We start from the raw sequence: 16,320 nt of genomic DNA, 5'->3' as shown, positions 1-16,320 counted from the left end.
TCCTGTGTTTTTGTCATACCAGTTTTTACATAGATATTGACGAGGAAACAACGTTGTTTGTAAAAATGTTTTGTCCAGTTTATACATTCACAACTTTTGACTGATATGAATTCAAACCTGTATACGTTGCTATTTTTTTTTATAATAAAAAAAATTGCGAAATGATCACATCTCATAAAATGCAATAATAATATTGTACATGTTCTTTATTACTGTTAAGACGTGAATTTATCTTCATTTTTTTTATATGAATCATTATTTTATAATAAAGGCTAATCAGAAAAATAATTCAAGCTTCAGAAGATACATTTTTTTCCTTTTTAAAATAAATGCCCGATCAAAGAGGAATTTTAAAAAAAATCATATATACAAGAATTTACCAGTTGATTAAACAAGAATATCAGCAGTCTCGTTTAAAGTCATATTTGGTAAGTTCTATGGTCGATACAATAACCTTGTCAGCAAATATAATTTATCATGGAGTCAAATGCTGACTGACCTTTTTCATGCTAATTGTTAGGCCATTATCTACACAGTAAATTGACGACGGATTTTTCCGTTTCTTCCCGATCATGACAAGGAGCGCACACCGGGTTTGACCGCTCGACATGGGATGCACACTCCTCCACGGCACCTGAACCAACCTATAGATCTGATGTTTTGGAGGTTCTTGTTTGCTCCGCTCATATTTTGTATTGTTTTATGGATTTTTTAGCTTAAATGCTATTCGTTATCTCCATATATTTCATATAAAACATTTTTATAAGAAAACTTCATAATAAGTATGAAATTGTGTTCAGAAATAAGAATTAAGGCATGCCCAAAAACTAAATTACATGCAAGTATGACACCGTCTTCTAGTACTTTTAACAAAAATGTTACAACATATTACTAATGGTGCAAAGTTACACGGTGTAACATGTATATGATTATTTTTTTAAGAGAAGGATGAAATAACTATAATTTTAGATTTTTTAAAAATAGAACACTTCATTGTAAGTCATTAATGTGTAATGTCTCTCTGATAAGAAAGATAAGATTCCATGTATTTTTTTTAGAATCATCAAATCGTTCTACTAGAATTTATTTTCGATGATCATTATATACCGTATATACTCGCCTATAAGTCGGTTTTTAGGGAGTTAAATTTTGGTCTTTAACTCTACTACGATTTATAGGCGAGTCACAAAAAATAAGTATTTTTCTGGATGCTGAAATGTAGTATTTTATACGCATTTCCGACGATTACCGAAATTAAGGTCTGGATATGTATGATAATTTTTGCATTCTTACATAATACACAAGTATTTACATATTTTAATAATTTTATTTGTATCTTAAGGGAGCTTTAACTATTTGTTTAATTATTTAAGATAAAATATCAGTGTCATTTCGAAAAAAAAGTATTAATTGAAATCAGGTTAAAACATCAACGGAATTACTTGAAATTGTCAAAAAAATGTACCGACTTATAAGCGGGTCAATATCCAACCAAAATAACGTCAAAAAATAAATCGAGTATATATGGTATTCAATTTAATCAAATTTGAACTGTGTTAAAAACATTGATTTCTATCTTTTTTTTTTGCCAATATTTTTTAAAATGGTTTATCATAGTTTAGCTAAAACATTTGTACTCAGATCCTTTCAACTGTTAAAGTTGACAGAGATATTTCTAAATTTATAATTCTTTAATTGTTACAGAAATCTATCATCTATCAGAATCATAATTTTCAAAATCTTCTTTTTTCTCTTTTAAATATTTTGAAGAAAGAATACTCCAGTAATTAAAAAGATAACTGTTGCAGGTGGATGCATTTTTATTTTACAAGCACAGAAAAAAAAATGTGATATTCTGATTTAAACAGCAACGCTTTATTATGTTGTCTAATATGAATTAAATGGGATTGACAGTAAATATTATTTTCATATATACCTCAATTTTTTTATTTTATGTTGAGAAAAAAAAAATATTGAACTTTCTATTCACTGTCTCTTATTTTACTCCAATCATGGTTAGACATAATATATAATTTTGAAAAAGTAAGCAACGCTTTATACTTCAGACTATTTTCCATTTGAATCTAATGCTATTATTGTTGCTTTAAGTCAATTCCTAGGATTTTAAGTGAAATTTATAGCCGAGGGATATTTTACTTTTATTTTGAACATGGGTAAGCTTCAAATGTTGAAATTTTTGACATGCAACGCTGACCCACATGTTTGAAATTAAGGTTAACAGAAAAATAAACCTGTCACAAATCTAGTCTAATCATTAATAAATTTGTAATTAATGATTCGTTTAGTTCATATATTACCTTGCTATACATTATGATCACAGTTTCATACAATGGTCAGGTTACAAATGGATGAAAAGAGGTTTTTTAAAATAGAAATATCAACATGATCGAATGTTTTTTTTTTGTTTTTTTTTTATTTCCACATTTCAACTTTCAAATAACAGTATATTTATATAATCATTGTGGATTTTTATTAAACATTCACTCACTGATTCTTCCACCTCACTCATCCATTTCAGTATCACCTATCTATGAATTATACAAGAAAGATAATTCAATATACATATACATATATGTATGCATGTTTATATATTACACTGTGTTTACTATCACTATAAGTAAATTCACTGAAAAAAAGAAAAAAAAATAGACAAAAGTAATAATTACAATGTCCTTTTATGAATGTTATATACAGCTGATCATTTTTCAAATACATGTAGATTGTCTAACAATTGCCATCTCTTTTTGAACTGGGTGTCTTCCATATTTAATGCAAACAAGTATTTTTCAAAAGTATAGTATTTACATATTACATTTTTAACTTCGTTGAATATCAAAGGTTTACAATTTGTAGATTTTTGGTATACATACTATTTTACAAGCAATATAATGACATTTAAAGATGTGTTTTCTTTGCCAGAAATACCTAGTATAACAGAAATTGGGTCTATATTTTTTCCAAAAAATTCTTCTAAACAATCCCATATTCCCTTAACAGGAAGACAGAAATAAAAAAAGATGCTTTTTCCTGCTCAAGATTACAGACAGAGTACAGTGGATTATCTTTAATTTTTAGATAAAAAGAACAATTTACAAGTTCTAAGAATTCTATGTATCATCTTATAATTGAACTATTTGAGATTTGAATCTTTACTTATGTATTTCAAGTTTGTAAAAAGATCTCTCCAGTTAAAGTCATTCTGCAAACCTAAATCTCTTGTCCATTTTGTAACACATACAGGTTGGTTATAACTCTTAGATAGAAAGAAATTGTATAATGATTTACAGCCGGAATCATCATAAAAGGACCTGAATATGTGTAAATGTTTATTCCAATAGCTGATGTTACATTGTTTAACTTCAGGCCATTTTATCAAAATGGAAAGTCTAAGCCCTTCATAATTAGTAAATGGGATTAAAACATCATAATTAATGGATATACAATTAAAGGATAACAAATTACCTTCGGTATCCAATAGATCAGACACAATATGAAAGCCTTTTGCATATAACTGTTTGTAAAAAACAGATTTACTTTGTACTCTGATACTACTGTTTAACCATAAAGGTTCTCTCAAGACCTGAAGAATATTTTCAGGTTCAAATAAATTAATAAATTCTTTATAGTCAGAAAGAACTTCTTTCCAAAACATGTTATTTGTTGTTTTACTAAAATATAAGGCATATTCTGATCCAAACTGTAAAAGTTTTGTAATATTACAGCCTGTAGATTCCATAAATATTCTACTTTTTTCTAGACCAGGTAGAATCTGCATATATTAACCTCCTGATCCAAGTGAGCTTAAGTGCCTTAATAAATGTTGGCAAATGTGGCATGATCGAATGTTATTACCGTCTTCCTTGGAAGACGGTATTGTATAGTTGAAGTTTTTTACAGTCTTCGGACTATGCACTTCCTCTCTTTTGTGATTGGTAGAAAAATGATGAGAAAATTTTCAATTATTTCATTGGTTGAAATGCTGTTCAAGGCAAGGGAGATAACTTTCTGATGATCTAATTTTCGTACGACTTAACAATTTTGCAAGATTTTCAATCTTAAAAAAAATGACAAAACCAACAACAAAGTCAGCAGTAATTAATTCCTAATAACATGATTTTTTGTATAGCAAAAAATAAAAAAGATCTCTTTAACTTCATTATAAATAAAATTTGATTTTTATTGCTTGCAGGCTTTACAATTTGTTATTATTCTTTTCCCCTTTCTTGTTTGAAGAAGGAAATGGAATCATTTACGGAGATGACCGAGCGACAACCGTGGTAGGGCTAATGCCAGTAAAAAGCTAATGTAGAAATACAAAATCAAGAAATTCAAAAGAATTATACGGCCTGATAGGTGTAGATCAGTTTACAGTTTAAGATTGTTGCTAAAGACGAGAAGCTTTTTAAAAAAGCTCTACTTGTATTGTGTTTACTTTATTCAGTTACGTAAGAATTTTTCCAAACAAGACATCAATCATTAGAACAAAATTTAATGGAGATTTGAAAATGAACTTCAAAGTAAATGAGTGTCTGATCAATTTTTAAGGGGTGTAGATCAAAGGACTACTTTAAAAAATTACGCCTAATGACAAGTGCTTTAACCATCCTGATTTTTGCATTTCTATTTATATGCTCTTAAGAGTAAATAAAGATCCGGTTGCAGGAACATACTCAGAATGTTAAAAATCAATGACAAGGAGTTCCTAGAAACCAATGAAGGATCACATTCAATTTCGAGACTTTTTCCTATAATAACCTGTATTAAATATTTAACAACCAGTTTTGACCTATGAAGGAAAGGATCGATCATTAAACCGTCAAGTTAAAGGCGAAAAAGAACAAAACACTTGGCCTTGCAATTAAAAGAGCTACTCGTAAGAGCGTCGGATTTGAAAAAAACAAAAGAACTGTGGAAAGAAATGTGATTGATATTGAAATCTTCATGACATTCCATGTAATTACAACTTAACATAAACAGTCTTTTTTTCAAATTGAATATCCTTGTACATGTCCTTATAAGAAGCCAAAGTCAAAATGAGCTTCTAAAAACAGAAAAAAAACAGTGTTCCCAGGCAGGGTGAAATCAGAAACTCGAATTAAACACAGCGAGGTTGCAACTTTATTAACATTAACACTGTAGTTAAATATGTGTAGATGCAAGACATTATATTACAAAATAATTACTGATCAGATTTGATCTCAGCCAAAATCCATACAGAAAGACTACTGTTGAAATGTCTACCGCTTTGGAATTCATCTTACATCACTCTTCTATTACACTGTACTATAAACAAACAAATTCAAGGATTTGATTCATTTAAATTTCTGGCGCTGAAGAGTTCCAGTCAAGCCTATAAAAATCTTCTTCCAAACACTTTGTACTACGATATGATGAAACATATGGAGATAACGAACAGTATTCAAGATCAAACGTCCATATAACCATACAAATACGGGAAGAGCAAACACAGAACTCCAAAATGTCAGAGGTGGGATCAGGTGCCAGGAAAGAGTGAGCATCCCCTGCCGACCGGTCACACCCGCCATGTGCTCCTTGTCATGATCGGGAAATAATGATATGTCTAAATGAATCAAGTAGTAACTATTTCAAACAGGTTTTTGATTTAAGTTTTTGTTTCTTTATGTTTTTGAACATACAATGGTTTGTCATAATTATTATCAACTGACTAAATCATATTTTGTAATTTCTGATTCTAATATTTTTTTCAAAGAGTCTGAGGGTTTTATTTCGCATTTCTTTGTTTTTTATCAGTTCAAATTAAACAGGCTTTGTTAGACATGTATACTGATTCATCAAATCCATCGAAATTTCATTTTGGGAGCTCTTGGTTCATTTCCCATATCTTTTAATTTGCGTTTTATAGTTGCAATTTTAAGTATGGACATTTTAGTAGAAGCACGTCTAAGAACAGGCTTTATTTGATATCTCTCTGAACATTCCTTTATCCTACTTCTCATTTCCGGAGCTGAGTGAAAAGACAATTTGGACGATGCTCTTGGTTTGTTTTTCTTCTTTGAAATTCGTTTAGAGGGAGATAGTACTTTTCTCAACTCTTTTGCCAGTATTTCGGATGTCGGTGTCATCCTTGAACTAAGTCTTGAGGTCAAAGCTGATGAAAGGCTCGATCTTGCCATAATTTGCTCTTCTGTCAAAGAAAAATCCAAATCTTCAATAACCATTCCTTTGATTTCCCCCGTGTCTTCCATTCCATCATTATCTTTCTTTGTCTGTGGATTATCTGGTACAAAACTTGTCGTATGAATAGGGCTAGATGTAACACCTAGTGAGTTTAAATAAGAAATCCCTTCGTGAGCCTCCAATATCACAGGTAAGCTGCTTGATAATATAGCATGGTCATCAGATTCGTCTATGGGTTCATTTAAGTACATTTCTGCTTCAACATTTTGTTTTGCAAAAACGCTCTTTTGGAAGTATATTTGTTCGCTGGTTGACATTTCATTATCAAGAGGCATGTTTTCTTTAATGAATAAGTGCTTCTCTGAATTAACTTCTCTGTTTATTCTCCGCAATTGTTCCATATCCTCTTCGGTGTTTTGACGACTTATGACGGACTTCTTCTCTTTTTCACTTTCCTTGACCCTAAAAGCAGAGTCCTCATCCTCTATTTCACTCAGTAAATTAGCATGGTCAACAACTATACCCGATTTTGAATATTTTTGTACATCCACTGGCGCTTTCCCAACTTCTATATCTTCAAATGTGTTGTCCAAAAGTTCAACTGGAGTCATAATGAGATTTCTGCTGTTTTCATCAGAAGCACCCTCCCCTTCTGCAGTTGTCAGAACTTCGCCGCTGACTTTTTGTGTGGAATTTTTCACTTCATCAAATAAAATTGATTTGGTTTGATCTTCATTATTGTTGGTTTCATCAGTATCATCTGTTCCATTTGACTGTGTTTTCTCCTTTTCAGAGAGTTCTTGTCTTTCGTCATCTAAAATGAAGAATACTTTGTCTTATTTCAAAGAAGATATTTACACTTGCATACATCTCTGACTTGTTTGCAGGTTAATTCTAATTTATATATATTTTAAATCTAGCAGGTTGAAGTGTTACTTCTTTGACAATTATATATATTTTTTATTACCTTTTTGCTGGACCTTGTGCTTGCATTTGGAACAAAATGTTTTTCGTATTTTCTCTCTGTATTTCTTTCGCAGACAAATAATTATGATTGCAATGACTATTCCAATGAAAATAATGCTTGCTATTACGCATCCAATAATTAAACCGATGTCAACATCCTCTTCATTCGGGCTTGTTGTGAATGCTGTAAAATTAAATCATTAAAGATAAGAAATATAATCTTTCTTGTTGAGAAATGTTGAGAGATTACCAAAGATGTCCCATCCAGAATATCAGATAAAGAAGTAATAGTTTTATACTTACGACATAGCACTACAAAGAAACAAGAAAGGGAAATCAGATAGTACATGATTTTTCTATTATTTTTTTTCACAATCCATAATTTAAAACAAATGAAGTACATGTATCACAAAAAGTATGGTTAACAAACGTACCATTTGCGTACATAACAAGAGTCTCAGTCCCGTTTACTTGTCTTACATTTGGATCTTGACCTTTGGCACAACTCCCATTATTATCGCTGATGTATATCTGGTCATTCAATTTCATTACCGCCTAAATTACCGGTAAATTAATAATTTTTAAATTTTAGCTTTAAATCAATTTAATAAAATATTTATATAGATTTTTTAATTTGTATATACATATGTTCAAACAAATAATGAATCAGAATTAACTACAAGATAAAGAAGCACTTTGAGAGACTGGTTATACTACTAAACATCAACCAAGTGACTATCACTGACAACTTTTCCATTATTTGTGGAAAGTGGGATCAACTATTAAATCAAACAAAAAAGGGAGTACAGAAAAGTTTATCCAAACCATGAAGATAACTATATACATGTAACGAACTTAGATTTGCCAGACTGGTTGTTTGGCTACAATCGCATAAGCTTGCAAATAAAACTAGCTCACCAGTTTGATGACCATATTAGACTGTTAGTAAACGCTTTCGTAAATGGTAGAGTAGAAATGACTAATCATGCTATTTGTATTGCTAAAATATATTTTGATCGTTCATTGTGCATACAAATTTTAATCTACATAAAGTATAATGTTTTCACTTTAGATTTAACTCTTGTATGTCAATTGTTCTTGAAAAAAGGGTTTCTAAAGATTTCCTTTATATCCGTATGTAAAGATTCCGATGCTTGTTTTGATCCCAACCAACTCCCGGGGATGGGGTTATTTGAACGAACTTTAATCTACATTATGAAATACTGCTTTTCCATCAGTATCAACTTTGCTGGACCAGTTGTTTTTGAGAAAATTTCAGTTTTCATCATTTCTTAATAATTATCCACACATTGAGAGAGGTTTTGGATCTTTATTTAAACAAACTTGAATCTCCTTCACCTGGTTTTGGCAAATATGGTGGTTGAAATTGTTATTCTTGAAAAGAAGTCGAAAATATGAAAAGTTTACAGATGGACGAGGGTCAAAATGTGATCAGAAAAACTCATTTGAGCTTCCATCATAGGTGAGCTAAGATCGATAAATGCATAAAAATATTATTTTAAGATGTACTTACATAACATTTCAAGTGTTGTTGGTTACTTCCGGTGACATCAGGGTCGAGCATCGACACAAAAAACATCTCGCCATCTTGTACGTATGTAATACAAAAGTATAATGCACCTACTATATAAAAAGATCAATTTCAATTTATTGCGTTATCGATGAAAGTGGATAAGAACTTACATAAAAGATAACATTTCTAAACAATTTTTTTGATTGATAAAAACAATGCATTGGTGGTTATTATAAGATTTTATTACTAAAAGAACTGAATAAAGACTGTTGAATTACTAGTATGTTAACTCTGCTTGTAGCTATGCATACTTACAAACTTGCCCGCTACTTGTTGAACATTCTGTGCGGTTCATGATATACCTATCAGAACACATGTCTAATACGACGTCAGAGTCGCATGTCGAATTAGTTCTCGCGTAGTTAGAATTATAAAGAGTCGCCAACAAGGGTTCTGGAAAGTACTGTTTCGCGTCGGAAACATTATCTACAAAATAATTGAAAGTTCTTACACGTACGAATAATCATCTCAAGAAAACGGCTGATTTTGATGTCGTCACATTTATTTCTACTTTTTGAAAATGACATGATTGCCAAAAATATATGTTTCAAGTTAAGTAAGTGAAAATAGGTATAGTTTTGAATCTCAATATCCCAGGTAAAGAAAATGGACAAAAAATCGGGCATGCATCTTGGACATTATGGAATCAAGTAAGTAGAAGGAGTAAACTTAGTCTACCGACCAGTCACACATTCTTGCGACTTATAGTATTATGTATAAAGTAATCCGCAGTCAAATTAGGAATAGAATTATTAATCTAACAAGTGGTATGCAGGACCCATCGACTGATTAATGGTAATGACAATGTCAAAGCCACAGAATTTGTAAATGTTGACAAACGTTGTTACTGAAATACCTGGAACATCAACTTATTTGCCTGTAGATTTAAAATGATTGTACTCAGAATATGACTCAAAATCAGTGGGTAAAAATAAACGCGATATGAAGGTGTGGAATATTACTGCATAAATAATGGGAGTTGTCGATGAAAGAAACTGAAGTCATTCATTTTTGCCATATACTAGTAACTATCGTCGTCCATAGTTTGTATTCAGTAAAATATTAAACTTTGAAACAATTGTAATAAGTAATATGTAAATGTAATGACTCTTTGGTTTCTTGAAATAATTTGGAGTGCATTGTGATTCATTTCGTCGACATGTGTATGAAAGGAGCTATTGGTAATTGATAAAAATTGTGATATATCGGTTTGAAGGCAACCAGAAGAACTGGTTTTTTTTAATTCTCCCATGTAGTTTTTGCATAGACTTTGCTCCAGAAACTGGTCGGCCAATAAGAAAGCACAAATTTAATATATGAATTTATCTCTATCATTATACTTTCCCAATCATGTCTGTTACCTGCTTTGACAAGAACGTGAAACTCCTCAGGGCCGGGCGGACTAACTGCTGTGCAATCACTCGATATGGAGGCATTTCTTGTAGTGGCAATCACAGAGACTCTTTCATTTCCAGCATTTGTTTGTTCATCTAAAAAGAAGAGTCTTGTATGTTACATGTTTGAAGGGAGCATGTGATAAGAAACACTTCCATCTTTGGAAAAAAGAAAACCCTATTGATGTGATCCGAATACAAGTTCGATGTCGATAATCATTTTGAAATGTTTTAACATCTCATAATAAACTGGAAGTATTTCGTTTTATCTCTAAGTAACAGAACATAATTTTTACAAAATTATGTGTATAAATCAAATGATAAAAGGCTTGGGACGCATTTTACATTCATATGTTCACCTGTTCACGTGTAATTAGAAAAATAATCTACTCACCTGCTATTATCGTATACCTGTACGACACATCTGTAACTTTCGTGACTGTCAGACACAGGTACGCGGCATTTGGTGCTCCAAACACGTCCACCTCCTGGTCGCTTCTGAATATAGATTAAAAACATAATGTTGTTTCACTTATTAAAAATGGCTTGTTAATATGGAATTGAAAATAACTCACTTCATCAAATATTTATCAATGGACTGTTCCACGCATGTCCATGACGTCACGGTGGAGGTGTACGCAGTCAGAGTCCAGCCAGACTGAACAGCTGACGTTGTCCGATTTAATGTCACTTCCTTTTTACGGCTGTCATACCAAAGGCCATCCCATTCCTGTGGAAAACTGCAGAGACCGACTGGAAAAAATGTAAACAAATTAATTTGTTTTTACAAGAACAAAGTAGTGATTGCTCATCCATTATAACTTACCAACTTGACTATATAAATGACTAGATATTCCAATCTGTACTGTAATAACTACAGCTACATTCATTTTTCATATTTTAACTAGAAGGAATGGACCTTCATGTTGTCAAAACCTAATTCAGTTGTGCATTAGTGTGATAGAATCGTTGAGATCATTGTTTCGAATCACTGTTTTTTGTATTGTTTGAGTGAAAGGCTTTTTAAATACTTCTCCGTCAATAAGTTTTAAATGTAGTTAAAAGGTCTTCTGTATAATAAACAAATAAATGATATGATTAAACACCAGTGATAAGTTTTCTTTGTAAATTGCACTATAAAAGACTTCAATGTAATCTTTCTGAAGTGGAGTTATGTCACAAAAAAGAGCCCCTCTCTGTGTTTATAAATCAAAATTACTATTTTTCGAAGTAAAAAAGATGTTGTCCTTTGAAAAATACCCTTTTGCCTTGAATTGTCACCACCCTAAAAATTTGCAGAACCCACGTGAAGAAAAATGACCCCCGTAGAAAAATGACTCCCTGTTGATTAAAGCTGAAATTTTTAGGGGGCAAAAAAAAATTAGATAAAGAAGCATATTTGCCAAAATGCTCACCTGAGCTTATTTGGAGTAAATTGATGATATGTTGATCTCATAACATACGATTATAACTATATTTTAAGGTCAATGCGATGGTTCAGAATCTAAAGGAGTAAAGATTTATCGAGCCTAAAGGGTTAGGTAAACATTGTTTTTCGATAGTGGGAATCATCGTACTGACAGAAAAAATCAGCAGTATCATATATTATTTTATCCTCCGCTTGAAAAGCGGGAGGGTGTATATTGATTGGGATGTCCGTCTTGCTGTTACGCTTTGGGGTATCCATCTGTTATCCGCAACTCCTCTTATATATAAAAAGATGTATTTGTAAAACAGCTATGCCCCTGTATGGCAACATAGCGAAGATTAAACTTTTCTTAAAGGCAATTTAAATATAATGGTACCCAAAGTAGGGCCTTCTCACAAGAAATACAATTGCAAAATAGGAAAGCCCTAGCACCACTTGTTCAAAATTAATGGCTAAGGATAAGTGTTTGAAAGGTAGGTCAAACTCAAAGGTCAAAGGGTCAAAGTTGATGGTTTCTTAAGAAAGGTTTAATGTAACAAGGATTACATTTGTGAAGTATGAGAGTACTAGTATCTACCGTTCAAAAGTTATAGCCAAAGTAAATGAAATAAAAATTTGGCATTTTTGTGTAAAATGGGACAAACTCCAAGGTAAAGGTCAAAAGGTCAAACTTGTTGGTACCCAAAGTAAGGTCTTGTCACAAGGAATGTACACATATTGAATATGAAAGACAAAGCTACAATAAATGACAAGTTATGGTAAAGGTTAAAGTTTTTGCGGAGAAACAGACCGGCGGATAGATACAGACGACACGATAAAACTATATACCCCCGGTCTTCGATTACAGGGACATAAAAAGAAATGGTCTTCAATTAACTTTTCATATTATGATACAGTATAAAGAAGACGTTATAAAAATGAAAATGTTTGTTCTGATTTTCATATTAAATTCTCTGAAAAATATACTCAGAACTGGGTAAAATCGTGGTGTAAAACAAGAATTAAGAAATGTAATGAATACTGTGTGCTAAATCAAAAAGTTATGTCTACATATACAGTTTTTGCATTAGAATGTGTATTTTACACTAGCCCATAGCTTTACAGAGCATATTTTTAGGTGTTATACCCACCCCACCCCCTTACTTATTTAGGAGGAAGTTGATTATCAACAAAAGCAACAACAAAAAAACTACCCTACCTTTATTTTTCTATAAGGAGAGACTAAAAATAAGCTTAAAATAATCAACTATTCTACTTATTTTCAACTGTTACTTTGCCACAATACTTTCAAGTATACCCCCACCAACATTTAAAGAATGCTTTAATCATGGCGAAGTAAATTATGATATGATACAACTTGTGTGAAGGCTTAACTTCATTTCAATATTTTATCAAGCCTCTCTATTATTGAAAGGTATATAGAGTTTTATATATATTTTTGCTTTTCATTTATTTTTTGTTTGTTTTGATTTAAAGTAATTTTTTTTGGGGGGGGGTTTAAAAATTTCCTCCTATTTCATTGTCAAATAGGATTTGCCAAACTTATACAAGCTAAAAGTTGAAATGAAAGAAAAATTAATTCTTCTATTAAAGAGTATTGGAACCTGATTGTTGCATGGTTTGATTTCTAAAAACAAGTGGAATATCATTCTTTAAGCAAACACTATAAGGAGGAATATTAAAAAGAAATTTTATTTACTTGACAATTTGACAATTAAAGAATCTCTTTTCACTCTAAAGGGGGTCATTTTTCAATGGGGCTCAATTTTTTATAGGACTAACATATAAAATAATGACCTCTCACTTTTTCTACAAAAAATGATTTTTTTTTCTACCCATTTTTTGTCTCCCCCCCGGTCATTATCCGATGGGGGTCATTATTCGTCTTTACACCGCCTCTCTGTGTTTATAAATCAAAATTACTCTCTCTCCTTGAATTCATTTCTCTCTCCCTCTCTCTATTGGATGAAGTTTCTCTCTCTCTTTTCCCTGCACATGTATTTTGATTGCTGTAACTTTCGTCCAGCTTGAACATTTTTGCTACGATAATTATTTCTTATTTACTTGTTACATTTTATATGAAATAGTAAATAAAAAGAAAGAAAACATTCTATATTTTAAAGGTATGCATGTCCTATACTGTTTTCGCGTGTCTGTATTTTTATGCACCCATATCGATAGATCCATGTCCTGTCTGTTTATCTGTTTGTCTGCAAACTTTAACCTTCCCCATAACTTTTGAACCATGCAAGATAGAGACTTCATATTTGGTGTGCATAATCCACTAATTAAGCTCTTTCAAATGACAACAAGGTCAATGACCTTGTGACCTTGACTGTAACCTATATGCTAAAAATAGCTTTTGTTTGCAAACTTTAACCTTCGCCATAACTTCTAAACCATGAAAGATAGAGACTTCATATTTGGTACGCATATTCCAATAATTAACACCTCTTTCAAATGACACCAATATGGTAAAATAAGTTTTTTATCTGCAAACATTAACCTTCGTCATAACTTTTGAACCATGAAAGATAGAGACTTCATATTTGTTATGCGTACCCAGTAATAAAGCTCTTTCAAATAACACCTGTGACTTGTATGCTAAAAATAGCCTTTTCGTATCTTCAACGTAACTTTTAAAGCATAGGAGATATAGACTTGATATTTGGTATGCATACTCCACTAATCAAGTTCTTTTAATGACACCAAGGTCAATGACCTTGTGACATTGACTGTGACCTATATGCTAAACACAGCTTTTCGAACTTTGTTGCCGCCGGGCGCGTAGTTTCACAAACACATCTTGTTCCGTCTTGCAAGGAGGCCTAATGTACATGTAAATCTAGTGCATCTGTCTTTGTGTCACGCTAAGAGGCCTAAATATGCATGTAAATTTTGTGCGGCTGTCTTTGTGTTTAACTTCAATGGACGGGGGACTATTGGAATGCACATGGGACATCTACTCTCTCCCCACTCTCTTTCTATCTCCCTCTCCCGCACTCACTCTCCCCAACTCACTCTCCCTTCTCCTCATTCACTCCTTCCCCACTCCCTCTCTCTCTCCCCCACTCACTCTCTCCCACTCACTCTCTACCCACTGACCTTTCTCTCTCTCCCAGCTCACTCTCTACCCGCTGACCTCTCTCTCTCTCTCTCTCTCTCTCTCCACTCACTCTACCCATGTCTCTCTCTCTCTCCATACTCTCTACCCACTATCTCTCTCTCTCCATTCTCTACCCACTGACCTCTCTCTCCCCACTCACTCTCTACCCACTGACCCCTCTCTCTCTCTCTCTCCCCACTCACTCTCTAATGCAACTCTCTCTCTCTCTCTCCGCATTCTCTACCCACTGATCTCTCTCTCCCCACTCACTCTCTACCCACTGACCTCTCTCTCTCCCCACTCACTCTCTACCCACTGACCCCCCTCTCTCTCTCTCTCTCTCTCCCCACTCACTCTCTACCCACTGACCTTTCTCTCTCTCCCCACTCACTCTCTCCCACTCTCTCTCTACCCACTGACCTCTCTCTCTCTCTCCCCAATATATCTACTCTCTCTTTATCTCTCTCTCTCACCTTACCACCATGTTTAATTATTAAATGCATAACACATAGATTTTTCAATCTTTTTATTATGTTCATTAATGAAAAGTTAATATGGCTTTTTATCAAAATATTGTATATGATTTTTTAAATATTACTATGTTGTATTTATAATATTTGCATACCACCATAAGTAAATTGGTTTAATGTTTTATTATGTACATTGTCTCTATTTTATGTGATAATATACTTGTATCTGTGTTATGCCCCCAGTGGGATCATGATTGGAAATAATGCTATTCTATTCTATTCTATTCTATTCTATAAGCCATATAAAGAGAGTCTTATGATGTCCGCGTAATTTTCTACCAGCGGATTGAACAGAATTAGAGACGGAATTATGACCCCGTGGAAAAAAGTATGTCTACAGTATCACCTGTCAAGTGCACTACAGTGTCAGCTGAGCTATCTAAATCGTTATCCACAACACAAACCACTCAAATATACTTGTACAGATAGCATGATCAAGATTGTGACTCAACTGGACTCAACCTGATGCACTTTTTTTTAGGAAGTATGTCACACGAGAATAGTCTTTTAGTGTTTCTTTAGTAAGGACATTTTTAAAGGCTGCTCCATTTGCCAGCTCCACTTTTGTTTCCATTCCATGCCTAAGTTTCGTTTCCCCTTTTTTACTCGTCGGTAACCCCCCCTCCCCGATACACATATTTAAAAAAATGCTTCTCGTCTCAATAAGATTAAAATCAGATCAGATTACTAGCCCATGTACTGTACTGCGTTGTTCGTCGGAAACGTAGACAGACAGCTGGGTGTATGTTTACAGATAAAAAAAATATTTTATTTTACATTAGTGAAGTAAAGTGAAAATTAAAAGAAATTGAAGGATCATTTATCCATATCTATGAGAATTTTAAAATATGAAAACTATTTTTAAATCTGGTGATGTTTAAAACTTTTACAATGGATATACATCTTCTACCCCTTCCCCCTTATACAAAGAGTTGTAGTTAAGAGCAATTAACAACTTAACAATGGTATCAATATTATAATTCATTCACTAGTTAACTCTTGTTTGTAATTTAATGCAAAAGTGTCATTTTTATTGAATAGAGGGTTAGTGTGCATAGTTCTTTGTCATACTCTCCCCTTGACCGTCATCTTAAACTTAATGATAAACTAATAATAATGTA

General features: G+C 32.6%; 1 protein-coding gene across 1 annotated transcript in view; it reads right to left on the bottom strand.

Annotated features, from left to right (window-relative positions):
* Positions 1-5,250: 5,250 nt before the first annotated feature.
* Positions 5,251-16,320, bottom strand: part of LOC134238597 (uncharacterized) — a 28,863-nt gene continuing 17,793 nt past the window's right edge. The window contains exons 3-11 of the mRNA XM_062720727.1: positions 10,710-10,887; positions 10,529-10,632; positions 10,102-10,230; positions 8,996-9,166; positions 8,681-8,790; positions 7,581-7,701; positions 7,450-7,458; positions 7,148-7,330; positions 5,251-6,994 (exon numbers count right to left, since the gene is read on the bottom strand). Coding sequence (XP_062576711.1) covers positions 5,835-6,994; positions 7,148-7,330; positions 7,450-7,458; positions 7,581-7,701; positions 8,681-8,790; positions 8,996-9,166; positions 10,102-10,230; positions 10,529-10,632; positions 10,710-10,887 — 2,165 coding nt within the window. The 3' untranslated portion in view covers positions 5,251-5,834. The remainder of the gene's footprint in view (positions 6,995-7,147; positions 7,331-7,449; positions 7,459-7,580; positions 7,702-8,680; positions 8,791-8,995; positions 9,167-10,101; positions 10,231-10,528; positions 10,633-10,709; positions 10,888-16,320) is intronic.

Source organism: Saccostrea cucullata, unplaced genomic scaffold (assembly GCF_032062105.1).
Source record: "Saccostrea cucullata isolate Sc308-1 unplaced genomic scaffold, CSIRO_AGI_Scuc_v1 ctg63, whole genome shotgun sequence".
Classification (NCBI taxonomy): Eukaryota; Metazoa; Mollusca; class Bivalvia; order Ostreida; family Ostreidae; genus Saccostrea; species Saccostrea cuccullata.
This window is presented reverse-complemented; position numbering and strand designations above follow the sequence as displayed.